The sequence below is a fragment of the Pristis pectinata genome, chromosome 8 (genome assembly GCF_009764475.1).
Source record: "Pristis pectinata isolate sPriPec2 chromosome 8, sPriPec2.1.pri, whole genome shotgun sequence".
Taxonomy (NCBI): Eukaryota; Metazoa; Chordata; class Chondrichthyes; order Rhinopristiformes; family Pristidae; genus Pristis; species Pristis pectinata.
Genome location: NC_067412.1, coordinates 85046004 through 85063658, shown reverse-complemented (window position 1 = coordinate 85063658; position 17655 = coordinate 85046004). Strand labels below are relative to the sequence as shown.

The window sequence follows — 17655 nt, the reverse complement described above, 5'->3', positions numbered from 1 at the left end:
GCACCCCACGTTTGCCAAAGCTCTGGGGGACCTTTTAACTGTTGCTTACTGTCACTGATATTTGGAAATTTTTAAAGCTATTGAACATTAAGTACTATTTAAAAATGAAGCCAGTAACTAGTTGTAAATGCTGGACAGCCACTGTAAGTGCCTCTATAATGATCTGCTCTGCGGCTGTGTGAGGACCCCAGCTGGGAAATAGCTGGCAAAAATAAGGCAGCAAGTCAGGAATTCCACACTCACCTGAGGTCCTAAACCCACAGAAACCCATAAGGGGTTTTGCCAGCAAAATCCAGGCATTTTTAAAAAAATTGTTCTGGTAGCTGAACAGAAATATTCTGATTATTTTTCATTGACTGGATGTGTCCCAGCATTTATTATCCATCCTTAATTGGTTTGAACCAGTGTCTTGTTTAACCATTTCAAAGTTCAGGGTAAGCTTGGCAGACTTCCTTCCCTGAAAGACATATGTGAACCAAATTTTTTTTTAATGACTATCTGACTGTTTCATGGTCACCATTACTGAGACTATCGTTTCATTTCTGATTGATTTAATTACTGAACTTAAATTCCCCAGCTGTCGTGTTGGGATCAATAGTCCAGGATGTAGGATCCCTGTGTCCATTCATGTGTGTATCCTGACTGCCACACCATGTTTTTTTTTCCCCACTTTCCATTTTTCCTTCACCCTTCATTACTGTTCTGTCATGTACTCTTTAAAAAAAATGACCTTTCTGACCAAGCTTCTGGTCATCTGCCCTACTAATAACTTTGAAAGTTTGGAAATTCCATAGAACAACTTACTAAGAAGACAGTAATGAGCGTTAACTCTTGTTGTGGAGTTTATTATGCAGTGAAGTGACGATTTGTGCTGCTAGCCACTTTAATACCACCACTATTATAAAGGCAGAGAAGTTTCACTGTGACTGAAACTATTGACCACTAATTGTAATTCAGTTCCAGTTAGCTGAATGTGGGGAGGTGGGTCTAGCTGACAGCTGATACTTGTACCGAACTTGGCATGCGTCAAAGATGAATTCCTCCCTCGACGGGTCTCAATTAGGAGACCATTCATTTTATGAATAAGAGCTGAAAAATGTTTAATCTTGTAATTTAACAAAATATTTTAATATAAGTATTTAAGATGGGGGCTGTTGTAGACTCTTGGCTTGGGGAATATCCCTCTGAAGCTAGCTACAATAGAAGAATACAGTTCCTGTGGCAAAGTAGGAGGATATTGCACCCATTGAGTCCACGCTAGCAGTTTATAAAGCAATCTATTCCTCCCATTTCCTTGCACCTTCCCCATTATTTTTCCTCGGCTGCCTATCTAATACTTACTTGAAAGCCTGATTGACTGTTTCCATCCCCCTTAAAGGGAAGTGATCTCTCTACTGAATAGAAAGGCTTTTCCTTGCATCCCCCATGTTTTATGCCCATTATTTAAATCTCTCTCTCCTGCTCTATGAGCCATCCACTTTTCTCTATTTACCCAACATTATAGCTGGGATATTGCAGTCAGGCTAGTTAGTCTGAAAAGTTCTTGAATTTTACCTTCTCACTTTGCAGCACATCTCAGATTACCCCTGATCTGCAGTGATAATGAGTGGCTGGAATAGTAAATGAGTTAGCCTGCACAAAACAAAGACCCCCACTACATTTCATTAAATGGAAAAGCTGTACTGACCTGATGATGACACACAACTAATTAGGATTGTGCTTAATGTAGCTGATCAATCCAGTCTGTCTAATTTGTACAGCAACTTACAATTTCAAGAGACCCATTAACATTAGATAGAACAAGGTTGTAATTTTTACAGTTACAAGTCAGCCTCCAATACACTCCACAATGTCCTACCTAAGTTATTTTGTCAAATCATACGTGATTGTAAAGGAAGGGATCACATTTGTATTTGCAGTCTGCAGAGTGGAAAGCATGTAATTGTAATCTCATATGAGGGATTTAAATGCAGGGCAGTTATTTAAACAAGGGCATTTGCTTTTTCCTTAGTTTTAACATGCACTCAGATCTGGGAAGGGCAGCAACAATTTTCTGCACTTCAACCACACCCTGTTAGAATGATCAAACTACATTAGCTATGACAATTGTAAGGATGTTTTAAAAATAGGATATTACATAGAACATTACAGCACAGTACAGGCCCTTCAGCCCACGATGTTGTGCCGACATTTTATCCTGCTCTTGGCAGGCATGGTAGTGTAGCGGTTAGCGTAATGCTATTACAGTACCAGCGACCTGGGTTCAATTCCCGCCGTTGTCTGTAAGGAGTTTGTACGTTCTCCCCGTGTCTGCGTGGGTTTCCTCCGGGTGCTCCGGTGTCCTCCCACATTCCAAAGATGTATGGGTTAGGAAGTTGTGGGCATGCTAAGTTGGTGCTGGAAGTATGGCAACACTTGCGGGCTGCCCCCAGAACACTTTACGCAAAAGATGTATTTCACTGTGTTTTGATGTACATGTGATTAATAAAGATATGTCATCTTCCCTCCCACATAGCCCCCCATTTCTCTATCATTCATGTGTCTATCTAAGAGTCTCTTAAATGTCCCTAATGTATCTGCCCCCACAACCTCTGCAGGCAGTACGTTCCATGCACCCACCACCCTCTGTAAAAAAAAAACCAAAAAAAAAAACATAAATAAGTAAATAAATTGACATCCCCCTTGTATCTTCCTCCACTCACCTTAAGCTTGTGTCCCCTCGTGTTAGCCATTGTTGCCCTGGGGAAAAAGTCTCTGACTGTCCACTTGATCTATGCCTCTTATCATATTGTACATCTCTATCAAGTCACTTGTCATCCTCCTCTTCCTCCTCCTCCTCCAAAGAGAAAAGACCTAGCTCAATCAGCCTATCCTCATAAGACTCCTATTATAAGATTATCCTCATATTGTTAATCTTCCAGTGATCAATGACATTCTACATCTTGCTTTATAAATTTATATCTGTCTCACTTTACCAGGACTATAGATCCCATTTTAAGATGTCACCTCAAAAGAGTTTTCCTCTCCAATTCCTTCTCTCAGGATAAACATCTAACTTTCCCCACTTTATACCTGTAGTCCTGATCAAACCACCTTGTCTGATTCTGAATGCATCACTCTCACCACATACCTTTCCCTATATCTCCCCCTCCTCCTCTGGGCAGCCAGTGGCACAGCTGATAGAGACATTGCCTCACAGTGCCAGAGACATGGGTTCAAATCTGACCTCTGGCACTATTTGTGTGAAGTTTGCCCATTCTTGTGAGTGAGTGAGTTTTCCCTGGGCATTCCAATTTCCTGCCACACTGCAAAGGAGTGTGAATAGATATGTTCTGGCTGCTGTAACTTGCCACTAGTGTGTAGATGAGTGGTAGAATCTTGTGGGGGGGGGGGGGGGGGGGGAGGGAGTTGATGAGAATGTAGGGAGAATAAAAAGGATTAGTGTAAATGTGTGGTTGATGGTCAACATGAACTTGGTGGGCCAAAAGGTCTAATCCTGTGTTGTATCTCTCCATGATTCTATGACTCTGCTGGCACTCTCTGCTGAATAAAGACATCAACAAGAAGGCGAAATCCATAAACTTGAGGAATATCCACGTAACTGGAAAGTGAATTACAACTTTGATATGTAATGAGGTGGTGCACTTTTTTGGGCAGAGTAAGGAGGTCTAACACGCATTTGATAATGCCAAAACAGAATGAAGATTTACAAATCACTTTGCTGGGACTGGAGGGTTTGAGTTGTAGGCTGGGACTGTTTTCCCTTGAGCAAAGGAGCCGAGGGAAGTGACCTTGTAGAGATTTATAAAATCTTGAGGGGCATAGATAAGATGAATGGTCACAGGGCAGGGGACTCTAAAACAAGAAGGCACAGATTTAAGGTGAGAAGGGAAAGATCTAAAAAAGACCAGAGAGGAGAGTTTTTCCACATAGATGGTTGTGGGTAAATGGAGCAAGCTGCCAGAGGAGGTGGTAGAGGCAGACACAATTACAACATATAGAAGCTATTTGGACAGGTACACGGATAGGAAAGAGATTTAGAGGGATGTGAGCCAAGTGCAGGCAAATGGGACGAGCTCAGGTAGGCACCTTGGTTGGCATGGACTAGTTGGGTAAAAGGGCCTGTTTCCACTATGTATGACTCTAAATCATCAAAGGCAGCAATCCAAGTTAACAAGCCCACACACTAAGACCCCTGTGCACATTTCCTATCTCCATGTTACAGTAAGGATTTAGAGGCACCAGAGATGATGCAAATAAACAATTTGCATTGATGACACCAGAACTGAGAGGTTAAAACCATCGGGAAGGAGTGGCGCTCTTTTCTGAAAAAAGGTGAACTGAAAACAATGAAAGTATTGTTAGAATAGGCATAAAGAAAGTGTTTCCATTTGTGCAGGTCCAAAGCTAGAGACCTTAAAATACAATAGTTGCTCGTAAATCTGGTAAGGAATTCAGGAGGAACCTCTTGACCCTGACGATGGTTCGAATATGGAGCATGCTGCCTCATGGAGTGGTTAAGGCAAAAGGAGTAGATATGCAGGAGAAGTCAGAGCAGTGCATCTTGGAGAAAGTAGAAGGAGCATATTCTAATAGCTTTGGTTGGAGTGGGTACTGGCTTGGATGGAGCAAAAACACAGAGCAGCCTTTTTCCGTGCTGTAATCCACACACAGACTGTGTGTCAGCAGCTGGACAAAATAATCAAACCTGTTAATAATGTAGATCAGAGATGGACAAGTTGAATTTTCCCTTCCATCTTCAGACTCGTACCTGGCTTCCTATGCATTCAGACAGACGATTAAGTCCTAACTGGGAACATAGTTTATCAGGAATGCATTATGTAGAATTTAAAATCCATGAGTATCAAGAGATCCAATGTTCTTTGCTGCTAATTTGTTCAGTCATTGACAGAATAGCAGTTTATAAGGATGCTTGCGCATAGAATACAATGGTACAAAATTAGAGTTTTTGATCCAGTGAGAAATCAAACATTGCCTTGAATAAATGCTAAAACTTTGAGTTTGGCACCACCATGTGGTCAAACAATGATTTACTGGATAACTTGTGGCTAAATAAGGAAATATGAGCAAGATTAAGGAGATTGCACAGAGAACAACTGGCCCTATTTGGGGATGGGTAAGGTGTTGTAAAGTGTAACTGCATTCTTCAGGATTCCCATTACCCAGAAGTTGTCTTATTAAAGGGTGACCATCTTTGTCACAGAAAACAACCAGGGAACTGAAATCAGATTAGAAAACCTGGCAAATACTCAGCATGTCAGGCAGCACCTTTGGAGAGAAAATAATCTTAATGTAGGACTAATGTAAATAGGTGGTTGAAGGTCAGCATGAACTTGGTGAGGTAAAGGGCCTAATTCAGTGTTGTGTATCTCCATGATTCCATGACCCTCAGGAATGGGGCTGTTTCATCAGAACACCAGGAATGGCTAAGATATGTATCATACAGTGGGTTCACCTGATTCTCTTGGAATTAAATTAAAAATAATAAATCTCCAATAGCCTGTAGAGCTGGTGATGCAGGGGACAGTGACGTGTGCTCCTTTTTTCTGTAGAATACAGCTCAGAATAAGGAAATGGCGAGGGGGTGTCTCTTCTGTACAAGCTGCAAATACTATATTTGGGAAGGGCAGTTCCTTGCAGCCTGAAGAGTAAAACACAACCATAGTTCATGCAATTTATGTTTAAGTTGTTTGTACTTTAGAAAGACTTAGTGAAACAAGGTTTTGCAGCGTCTCATTGACTAATTCATCCTTGGATGTTGAGTAGTTTGAGGTGATTATGGTTGCAACATAAGATGCATAAAATGCTACAGAGACAAAGCAAAATTACTGTGTATGCTGAACATCTGCATTGAAAACAAAATATTGCCGAATGTTCATCATGTCAGGCTGCATCAGTGGAGAAAGAAACATTAGCATCGGATTTCATCCCCAGTCAGATGCACTAAACACTCAATATAGTATTGCCTGTGCATTAGAGTTATTGAGCCAGAGAATTATACAGCAGGGAAACAGGCCCTTCGGCCCAACTTGTCCATGCCGAGCAACTTGCCGAACTGAGCTAGTCCCATTTGCCTGCATTTGGCCCATTTCCCTCTAAACCTTTCCTATCCATGTACCAGTCCAGATGCTTTTTAAATTCTTCTTCTGAAATTCTGCTCTTTTTGAAGTCAATAGAGCCAAATTTCAGAAACTGAATGATACACAGATGTCATTATATCACAGGTTTAGCACATATGTAACTGAGGGTAAATTTCAGTGATGTTGCATTGGAATTTTATTTCTAGGTTTTCATCCCATGTGACAATTAAAAGGTTTACAGAAAGTAAAGGAAAGAATTCTTAATGTGATTCTATTGTTCTTCTGTTAGTGTTTGCAAGCCTTGGAATTCCTGCATTCCAATCAGGTCATCCACCGAGATATCAAGAGTGACAACATCCTGTTGGGAATGGATGGATCAGTTAAATTAAGTAAGTAGAAAATGATTCAGTACATTAACCTATGCATTGTGCTGATGACCCTTTTTATAAAAACAACTCTTCCCTCCCTATTTCCCCAACAATTCCTTTATCCCCTCAGGATACATGGTCTCACAAGTGCCATCTACACACAAAAAAACCTGTCTAGAGCAGCACATCTTCCTCAGTGAGCCCTGAATGTAGAAACATTAGGGTTAGATTTGGCCATTTTTCTCCTCAGACCCATCCTGTCATTCAATGAGAATATGCTGCCCTGCACCCCAGCTCATTTTACCTGCCTTTGCTCCACAATTCCTTAATAGTGTTCCTTTTATTTAAAAAAATATCCATCTCATGAACAAGAGCTCCAGTTGTTCCAGCATCCACAGTCCAATGTCCAATAAATATGATACTCCATTAGTTTTTATTACATTCTCTGCCTGTATAAGGAAGTGACAAACTGAGGCCTTATTTAACCCCAAGTACCAGATTTATTATCACAGACATAGGATGTGAAATCTGTTGTTATGCGGCAGCAGTGCAGTGCAAAGATGTAAAAATCTATAAATTGTAAAATAAGTAACACAAAAAAAGGAATAATGAGGTTGTGTTCATGGATCGTTCAGAAATCTGAAGGCAGAGGGGAAGAAGCCGTTCCTGAATTGTTGAGTTTGGGTCTTCAGGCTCCTGTACCTCCTCCCTGATGGTAGTAATGAGAAGAGCTGGAAAATCTAGTTGAGGCCTGATCTGTAAATGGCCATTAGAGCCATGCAGCATGGAAACAGACCCTTCAACCCAACTGGCCTATGCTGACCAAGATTCCTATCTAAGCCAGTCCTATTTGCCTGCGTTTGGCCAATATCCCTCTAAACCTTTCCCATTCGTGTACCTGTCCAAGTGTAAATGTTGTTAATGTACCTGCCTCAACCACTTCCTCTGGCAGCTCAATCCATATATTGACCAGCCTCTGAGTGGAAAAAGGTTGCCCTTCAGGTTCCTATTAAATCTCTTTCCTCTCACCCTAAAGCTCTGCCCTGTAGTTCTTGGTTCCTCAACCCTGGGGATAAAAACTGCACATTCACCTTATCTATGCCAGTCCTGCTTTAATACACCTCCTATATTATCATCCCTCATTCTCCTATGCTCCAGTGAATAAAGTCCCAACCTGCTCGATCTTTCTCCATAGCTCAGTCCCTTGAGTCCCTCAACATCCTTGTAAATCTCCTCTGCTCTCTTTCCAGCTTAATGGCATCTTTCCTATAGCAACGTGACCAAAAGTGAACACAGTTTTAAAAATGCGGCCTCACCAACATCTTGTACAACTGCAACATAACATCCCAACTTCTTTATTCAGTGCCCATTAGTTCTGCTGATTGTTCCTGGGAATAGTCAAAAGGAGAGCCATGGTCAAAACCAGAGTATGGCTTCAATTGGTTTGGCCCTTTCCTGCACTGGATGATCAGTTAATATCTGTCGCTCTATTAGTAATATTAATTTTATTTTCAATTTTCAGCTGATTTTGGATTCTGTGCTCAAATCACCCCTGAGCAGAATAAACGGAGCACAATGGTGGGGACACCATACTGGATGGCCCCTGAAGTAGTCACAAGGAAAGCCTATGGCCCAAAGGTGGACATATGGTCATTAGGAATTATGGCAATTGAAATGATTGAAGGAGAACCGCCTTATCTGAATGAAAACCCTCTCAGGGTAAGCTGATTGTGACAAAATGGAACATTGTGGTTGATTGAATGTACCAGTGTTTGGTTATCTTTTGAACATGTGGGCAAACCAAATGTTAGCAATCACCAGTTCATTAAACAATGGAATAATAATTTGTGACGGTTATATTCTCCTCCCTTCAGCCACTCTATCTCCTCACATTTCCAAGCTTTACTGCTTAACACATGACAGTAATCAGAAGTTGCACTAAAGAGGAAGGACAGCAAGGTAAAAGTGCGTTGTGATTAACTGGCCTGGCCTATTGATCTGGAAACAAGTTCACACCTCACTGTAGTTACTGCAGAGTTTAAACTTGGATATTTAAATCTAGTGTCAGTAAGAGTGACAATGAAATGGTGTTTTATTGTAATATGTAATAAAACACGTGTTTCACTCCTGCCCCTTGGGGGAAGGAATTTGGCCATGTTTTTCCAGGTCTGGCTCACAAGTAACTTTAGGATGATGGTTAGCTCTAAAATGGCCCAGCAGGGCACTTGACTCCAGGGACAATTAGAGATGGATAATAAATGCTGACCTGCCTGCAATATCGACATCCTGTGAACTATCGAAAAGAATAGTCACTAGGGACCAAAACACTTTTGTGACTTCAGTGAATGAGGTTTGCAAGTTATCAGTAATGGACACTAGAGGTGGATTATCACCCACTTTTGGGAGGTACAGGCATAAGTGATGCATATCAATAGGACGGAGATACCTGTGTTTGCCGCAAGGCGCACGTGATTTTGGTCGCTGATGAACAAAGTGAACATCAACAACCTGATGAGTGGGTTGAAGGATGAAGAGGGGAGATTAGTTGGTAAAAGGAGCACTAATAAATTGGCACAGAAGACAGAACTTCCAGGAGCCTGAGTTAAAAGGAAAAGTTTGAACTGCAAACTGTGATTTGAATGGATTCTGCATAGCATAGGTATGATGCAAGATATTCAGACTCTTGTGGAGTTGGAGACTATCTTTTCTCATTTATGGGTTCTGGACATCAGCGTCAAGGCCAGCATTTATTGGAAGTTTTGGAGGTATTGGAGATAATAACATGGACACTACTGACAAACACAGAGTTATTGCCCTTGAAGGAGATTCTGAATCACTGCCTTGAATCGCTGCAGTCCTTCTGATGAAGGATGTTGCACGGCACTGTCGGGGAGAGGGATTCCAGGATTTAAACCCAGAAAAAGATGAAGGAATGGGCAAATATTTCTAGGTGAGAATGGTGTGTGACCTGGAGGGGAACCTGCAGTTAGTAGTATTTCTATGCACCTTATGCCATTGTCCTTCTTGGTGGTGGAGCCCATGTGTTTGAAGTGTGCTGCAGAGTAGATTAGATGAGTAAATACAGTTCATTTTGTGGAGGGCACACACTACAGGAATGGGATGCTGGTGATGGAGGGAGTGCATGTTCAGAGCTGATAGATGGGGTGGTTTGTCTTCTGTGGTGTTCCAGGCAAATGGAGAGCATGCTCCCATACTGTTGACTCGTGACTTGTGGGTGATGGAACAGCCACACTGTTCATGTGGCTGTTCCAACTGAGTTTCTGCACAATGGTGACCATTTCTCCCACCAACCCCCACTCCCAGGACATTACATTGATGAGACCAGATGCAGACTGGGCGACTGCTTCGCCGAACACCTGCGCTCCATCTGCCAGGGCCATCTCGATCTCCCCATTGCCAGCAATTTTATTTCTCCTCCCTATTCCTGCACTGACATGTCTGTCCTTGGCCGCCTCTGTTGCCAAGATGAGGCTAAACGTAAACTAGAGGAACAGCACCTCGTATTCCACCTGGGTAGTCTACAACCTGATAGTGTGAACATTTGAATTCTCCAACTTCCGATAAACTGCTCCCCCTCTGTCCCTTTTCTCTCTCCTCCTGACCTACCCAGTCCCCATCACTGTATCTTCCCTCTCCTCCATCTCCCCATTACCCACACACTCCTCACACTGGTTCCCCTCCCCACCTCCTTCCCTTTTATTGTGTGCTCCACTTCCCTCTCCTAGTCCTTTACCTTTTAATCCTTTGTCTCTTCCCAGTCACCCATCATCCCCCGCCCCTCCCCCCCCCCACCACCATCTCTTGCCCCATCCCTTCCCTACACCTTATACTGGCTATCTCCCCTCTATCTTTCAGTCCAGATGAAGGGTCTCCACCCGAAACATCAACTGTCCATTTCCCTCCAAATATGTTGCCTGACCCGTTGGGTTCCTCCAGCTTTTTGTGTGTTGCTCCAGATTCCAGCATCTGCAGTCTCTTATGTCTCCATTGATGGAGTTTGAATGGAATGGGTGTTAACAATTCCTCCATGCACTGTGGAGCAAGTTTGTGATGAAGAGAGTATGTAATCACCAAGGGTCTGGCAACACAAATGTTAAGGTTGCAACACTCTTCATTGCAGAAGGTTAGCTTCTTAACCTCACTGGCATCCCCTGAGGTTGCTACAATATTTCTTTAATTACGTAAATAGTCAGGTTATAAGGGGAAATGATCTTCAGTCCTGGATCTTTTTTTTTAAAGGAAAGGATATAAAATCAATTATTCAATTTAACGTTCATCCATTTTATTTCATTGTTGTATTTTTCACCTTTTTGCTGAATACTGTGTACTGATTTGCCCATGTAGAACATTTTGCACAGAATTTTCAGCCCAGAGACAGCCATTCATCAGGACTATGTTGCACACACCACTTTACCTCATCTCGCGCAACTAACTTATCACAAAATCTTCCTTCTGTGCTTCTCCAACTTCTTCAAAAATTCATCACTTTTTGAAGTAATTGGCTTGAAGACAGTTTCCAAGTACAAGCAGCAGCAACATTGCAACCAAGCCTGATTATATCCTCAAGTCAAGTGACCTAGACTTTGGATGGTGATTGAGAGTTGATATTGGACTGATTCTTTTTCTGTCTGTCACTTCAGCCCAGGAGCCCCAAGGTCATGCATAATATTTCATACTGTGCTGTTTGAGATCATCTACTTCAGTGCAGAACCATTTTACCATGGGACATCTGGATCTAAATGGCTAATTGCCATACCACAGTGTTGAATTACCTAAATGTCAGATGCACAGGCAATGTCAGCATTTACTGAGCAGTAGAGTTCCAGTATCTGTTTTGCTGCATGTTATTGCCTGAATCCATAACTCAGTTTATTTCAGTTCACTTCTAGCAATGCATCACTGGTATTCACTATTCATTGCAGAATTTTTAAAGAGAAGTGGCCTTTGTTTTAATTGGATGTGTTGTCTTCATCTCTGCTTGCTAATGATTTCAGATGCCTAACATTACTCTTAAAAGAAAGCTGTTAATGGCTCTTCTGTCAATGTTGCCTTTTGATTATTAGGCTTTGTATTTGATTGCTACCAATGGGACTCCAGAGCTGCAGAACCCAGAGAAACTCTCAGGAGTCTTCAGGGATTTCCTCAATCGCTGCTTGGAAATGGACGTAGAACGCCGAGGCTCAGCCAAGGAGCTTCTGCAGGTTGTGTATATTTTACATTTCTACCTCTCAGTTTGAGTGTTTGAAAAAAGTCACGGCAGAGAATGGGATAGAGATTAGAAGCTGTTTAGCTGTCCAAAACTTGATCTGGAAGAGCTTGTTGCCATTGTGGACTGTGATCCGTTCTCCGTTATTGCCTTTGATCATCATAAGCAGCACCAATTTTACAAGTAAAAACCTTCCTGTTTATAGACAACCTCATGGAAGCCTGTAGTTTTTCATTTCATTAGGCTGTTCTAAAATGTTCTGTCCAATCTGTCTGCTTATCACTTGGAGAAATATAGCTTTTTTTTAATGTGCCTTTTTTCCTTCAGTGTTGCATTTTTCTTTTTGTTTATTCTTTTGCCTGTGCCCCAGACACACTCAAGAAGTCTTTGATTACCCATGAGTGTCAGTGATGCATGAACCCCAGCAATGATTGCTGACCAAACATTCCATCATGGGGAAATACAGCAAGCATTTAAACTGGTTAATGGGGAAAGATGTGTTGTGGATCAAGTCCACACAGACCTGTTTTGATATGGACCGGTATCAACTGTGTTTGGAATTCAAGATTGTTGGTCCAGAATTTCCTTGGAGTTGTTTTAGAACATGGAACGTAGAAGAGCACAGCACGGGAACAGGCCCTTTAACCTGTGATGTCTGTGCTGACCATGATACCAAATTAAACTAAACCTATCAGCCTGCACATGATCCATATCCCTCCATTCCCTGCATGTTCATGTGCCTAAGTACTCCTTAAGTGCCACTATCATGTCTCCTTCCACCACCACCCCTAGCAGTGTGTTCTAGGCATCTACCACTCTTTAAAGTTTCCCCCTCTCACCTTAAAGCTGTGTCACCCATAAGCTCACCTTAAAGTTGCTCTGCAACTTCTTGCAAAGCGTAGCAGATATCCTCCTATTTTTGTACGGGAAGAAGATTTTAATCCTAATTCCAGAGCAGTTATTGTGGTGGAACAATGGAGCTCCAAGAAGCTACTGGCACAATTTGTTCTGGTTGCTGATTTCTGCGGCTTTTATGTAAATCGTTCAACTTCAGTCAATGACATAGGATAAAAAGATCGACTGTTTTCCACAGTGTTTTGTAGCCATAGTTTTAAATGGATATTTGCAGCAATGTTGCAGTTGTACATTACTCTTTTCCTTAGTTTAACATGAATATGTTGTTATCTTTACAGCATCCATTCTTGAAGTTTGCTAAGCCACTCTCGAGCCTCACCCCTCTGATAATCGCAGCCAAGGAGGCCGTTAAGAACAACCGTTAGAGCAAGGGATGGTTTCCATCGTCACCCCTCTCCCCCTCCCTCCTGCCGTGAAAGAGGGGCTAACCAGAGCTGGACTGTGTCTCACCTGGAGAAACCTTGATCTCCTTCCGTTGCAGGACAGAGAAAGCTAGCACAGTGATGGGGTACTACAGTGATGTTTCTTTTCACCTTAACATCTTGTTTGATCCCATCTGGATTCTTAATTTCAAACAGAATTGCCCATATTGATAAGGCATTGTGGTGTCTCTTATTTTTCCACTTTTTTTTTCTCCTCCAAACACATAAAACAATTTTTTTTAACCATTTGGTTGTTTTGGGGGTCTAAATAGAGAACTTGACACATTTGTTAAATATCCAGGCTTAGAGGACTCATGGCTGTAAGTTGTAGCAAATGAGTGAAGCCTTTTGGAAAAGTGATGAAACTTTTCAGACATTTCTGTGATCGTTGAATAAATGTCTGGATAATTCCATGTTCCAGTGAGTACAAAACCATGTCATGCTTCCAGAAGAGAGATGTTCTGTCAGACTAAATAAAGAGGCCTTAAGTTCTTCGGTATTGCTTTATAACACATTCGCAGTGCTGTGATGAATGAAGTTTTCATTCCTTTGTGTATATATATATATTTTATACAGGTTTCAAGTCTATCTCTTGATATTTCTTTAGTATATTGTCTTAATATTTATTAATAATGGAATTGGAACTGTTGGGTTTTCTGTTAAATATATTGATTTTTTTTCTGCTTTCCGGACAACCACAGTATTATGGAAAAGTTCGATTTCTATTGATATAAAGCCAATTGATAAATGTGGGCCCAATGGTGATAGTGTAGTTTGTTAAAAGCATACAAGGCATTTATGGCAAAAGGAAGACTCAAAATGCCCTGACACGATCGCAGTAAGGAGGCCATGAACCCAACTATTAGTAACTTTGCCCAAGAGGAGAAAGGCCTAATGTTCTAATAACGACTTTGTCAGGCCGTGGTGGGAACCATTTTGCATGGAAGCTTAAAAGGATTGAAATAGAAATATTGTCTGTGTGTTTATGGATTTTTTTTCTCTTACATGGTCCCATAAACCATTTTCTGAGACAATGTGATAGCTAATAACGATAATTAAGCAAGATGAGGTGAGCAGAATGTGAGTCAATCGCTCTATACCCCAAACACAACCACCACCTCTTCCTGCCCCTTGCTCCCACTGAACCAAATGCCAGAGGGGAAACAGAAAGGCCCTTCATCAGGGTTACTGCCTGATTCATGCTTGGCAAACACAGCTGTCTACTATTTGCACTTTCCAAAAAGAGGTTTTAGATAAATTAGGTTCTTATAAGTGTGCAGACTTTAAAACCTGTCACATTTGTGTCAAAAAAAACCATCTGCACATTCCTCTCAATAATGAATTGATCTCAAGCCTTCCTAACTGTTTACACTTGCACTGAATAACTGCATTGTTTTATTTCTGACTGAAGCCCTTTTTACTGAGCTTGGGATGTTAGTTTAAAAGAGTGAGCTCTGGGGGAAAGGAAAAGGAAGATTCATGTACTCATCCCTAGGTGTGACTTGAGCAGTCTTTATTCCCCATACAGCCCATATGGCAGATGTAGACATGTATGCTTTCTCCACCCTACCCATGGTATCACATGTTCCTTGGAACCCTCGTTAGATCTTCCAAATGTTATTCATGCCAGGCTGATGTAAGACTTCTGTTGTGGCATCACTACTTTCAACAAAAAAAAGTCAATCTCGTCTGTGACTAAGACTCTTGATGAGTCTTCAAAATGACCAAAGGCATTAACAGACCCTGGGAAATAAATAAACACTGTAGAGATGGGCTTTGCTCTAAGCCACCTTAAAGAAAATATTAATGGAAAAACAGGGTTCCAAAGAGTAGCCTGTCATCAGAAACACCTGTTGTATATATGGCGAGCTATTTGGTAATGAGATTTAATTAAAAATGAAAGATCCTGCAGAATTTAGATGGGCTGAATAGGCCATACAGTGTTTATTCAGTATGGCTGATAAAATAACATTCAAGGATGTTAATTATGTTGGAAACTGAGAAACTTTTTGCAGACATTAATCAAGTTGCAAAGAGGGCAGCCTGGTGCTCTTGATATGGTCACTCCTTCTCCTAGTGAAACAGTTGATGATAGTACCCTTTCCCTGTCTCCCAAGGCCCAAGAGTATGGTCACAATACAGTTATACACTCGCTCATCAGCAGCAGCACCATTATGACTAACATTAAATAAACCTGCATAACAACATGAATTGTTGTATGTGGTATCTTGGTGACTAATAATGGTGAGGGTTGCCATACTGAAAGATGAACTGGTGAAGGAAATGTGTCAGACCCAATGTTCTTCAAGGGGTTGTTGATATTCTGTCGATGGTGTGGTAAAGTTATTGAATGATAGCATGCAGGCTCTTAACAATGAGCTTGTTAGCAATATTCCTAATTTACTTCAGAGGTATAGGACCTACTGTGCTGAGATAAGGAAGGAGGGCAGATTTTCCTTGCATTAACAGTGAATTGCCATTACAGTCAAGGAAAGTAGCAGTGTTTTGTAAATGTGTACTCCGTTTTTTCAAATGTTTATTTATCTCCACTCAAGCTTCAGAAAACCATTTGCAATTAATTGTTAGTTCACAAAGGTAAAGTATTTCTAGGAAAGCTGTAAATCAGATAAAGACATTCATTATTTTCCATTCTAGCAGTATTAAGAATCTATGGCTTTGTCAGAAAGAAGTGTCAAAGTTCATTCTTTCCAAACAAACTGCATTCAAAGACCACCCAAAGGGAATAAGTTCCTTTAAGGTTTTAATACAGAACATTTTGATGGGTGGTTAAAGAAATCCCCTGCATTTTAATATGTTTTCTTTCCTTGTGAGGAAAGGTTGGTTTTGATTTGTCCAATTCTGACCAAATATAAGGACACAACATCGTACTTAATTTCTAGTGCTTTAGTTTGTCAGGAAAAAACTATTTGCTTTTTAAAAGGTTTCGTTATTGAGTGCAGCACCAATGTAGTACAGACCTTAATAGACCAGGAGGTACCAGATTCACCCCTTGGAACTGTGCTGATTTCAGTATGTGTGCTATAATTAGCAATTATACCTCTCTTTGGGGTATGGATAAAGATCAGTCAAGTTGCCAGCTAATGATCGCTTCCTGGCATTAACTGCTTGAAAAGGGCATTCATCTTGAAACATGGCAAAGACAATAACCCGACAGAGCTGTGAGCCACGTGCAGCCCAGCTATCTGCTGACAATATCCAGACCGACAGTGAGAAATGGGCATTTGAAAGAGGTGGCAAAGGCTTGTCTGCCTGGATGGTGCCTTTTAAACTGTTTTCCATGTGTAACTGTGCTGTCAGGAGAGGGTGAATAAAAGGAAATTTTTATTTGCTGTAGTTCTGGTTTTTTTTATATATAGAAAAACCACACATTTGATCTTTCCCTAAAATTGTCCGTTGATCATTTTGGAATGAACTCTTCAGCCGCTAGTCTGCCTCATCAGCACCACAGAAGCAAATACTTTCATTTTATTTTTTTAAAAAATCATGATTTATAGAAGTGCAAGAAGATGCTAATTATAAACATTCCAGCAATACTTTGATTTAAGAAGGCTAAGGCCAAAACTGAAGCAAACATTCTTTTAATGCACCTTCCTTAAATGAGATCCATTCCAAGTTTTTCCATCATTCCCTGCTTTGTATCTTTCTGCTAGTAAATTGTCATTACCTTCCACTCGCAACATAAAACAAATTATCACTGATGTGTTTATTTAAGTATGTAAGAAAATTTTGTTGTAGCTAATGAAAGTATTTTAAGAACAATTTGAAGAGATGCTGAATGTCATACATTCAAACCATAGGAAAACAAGAATTGGAAGAGGATTGAATATTGCTGTTCAACGTATCATGACATCATTTTTTTGTTTCTATTTCTTTGCCTGTATGTCCTCTTTTGGAAGAAGTGTTACTTGTACATTTGATGTGAAATTTCCTCTACTGTGAAAATGAATTTTTAAAAAGGTACTCTGGAATTTTTTTTTTCCTTTTGACGACTTTTTATTTAATTTGGGGAAATGCTGGAAATAACTTTGTTACGCACACAATCCCAGACCTCAGCGTTTCAGCAATGTTGTTGGTTTGTTAAGGTTTTCTTTTCATTTTATTTGTTCCGTCTGGTCTCCCAATGTTTCAGACGGGCCGAAGCAATAGAAGTGATTCATTTAAACCGTGGATTGTGCATGAATAGTGTCTTTAGTGTTTAAAAAAGAAAAGCCACAAAAAATTGGAGTTTGAAGCTTTGACCTAAAGTATTACAAAATAAAGATCATTTAAACAACAGATGACTCTGCAGTGGTCATTTTAATTATTTTACTTTGCTTTGACGTTAGAAGTTTAGATATTATAAATTCAGGAAAGGTTTGTTCCGACTTTCTCAACTGATTAAAAATGTGTCATCAGCCTTGGAATTAGGCTGAGGCATTAATAATTTAATGTTAAATAGCTTGATGCTGAAGCAGTGGAGAGAAGTTGCAATAGAATTATATGAGCATACATGCATTAGTATCCCACAGTGTGATTTGAGAGACATTGAGGACAATTTTAATTGTGGAAGGGAGGAAAATGCCACCCAGTTTACTCTCAATACCTGCCCAGGCTCTGACCAT

General features: G+C 40.7%; 1 protein-coding gene across 6 annotated transcripts in view; it reads left to right on the top strand.

The window, feature by feature from the left end:
- Window positions 1-17325, top strand: part of LOC127573618 (serine/threonine-protein kinase PAK 3) — a 186836-nt gene extending 169511 nt beyond the window's left edge. For 5 of the 6 annotated variants that reach the window (XM_052022003.1, XM_052021999.1, XM_052021997.1 and 2 more), the window contains 4 exons: window positions 6391-6490; window positions 7992-8188; window positions 11554-11691; window positions 12890-17319. In XM_052022003.1, the coding sequence (XP_051877963.1) occupies window positions 6391-6490; window positions 7992-8188; window positions 11554-11691; window positions 12890-12976 (522 nt within the window). In that variant the 3' untranslated portion in view covers window positions 12977-17319. Of the gene's footprint in view, window positions 1-6390; window positions 6491-7991; window positions 8189-11553; window positions 11692-12889 lie in introns of all 6 variants that reach the window. The other variant, XM_052022000.1, reaches the window with a different exon arrangement.
- The last annotated feature ends 330 nt before the right edge of the window (window positions 17326-17655 follow it).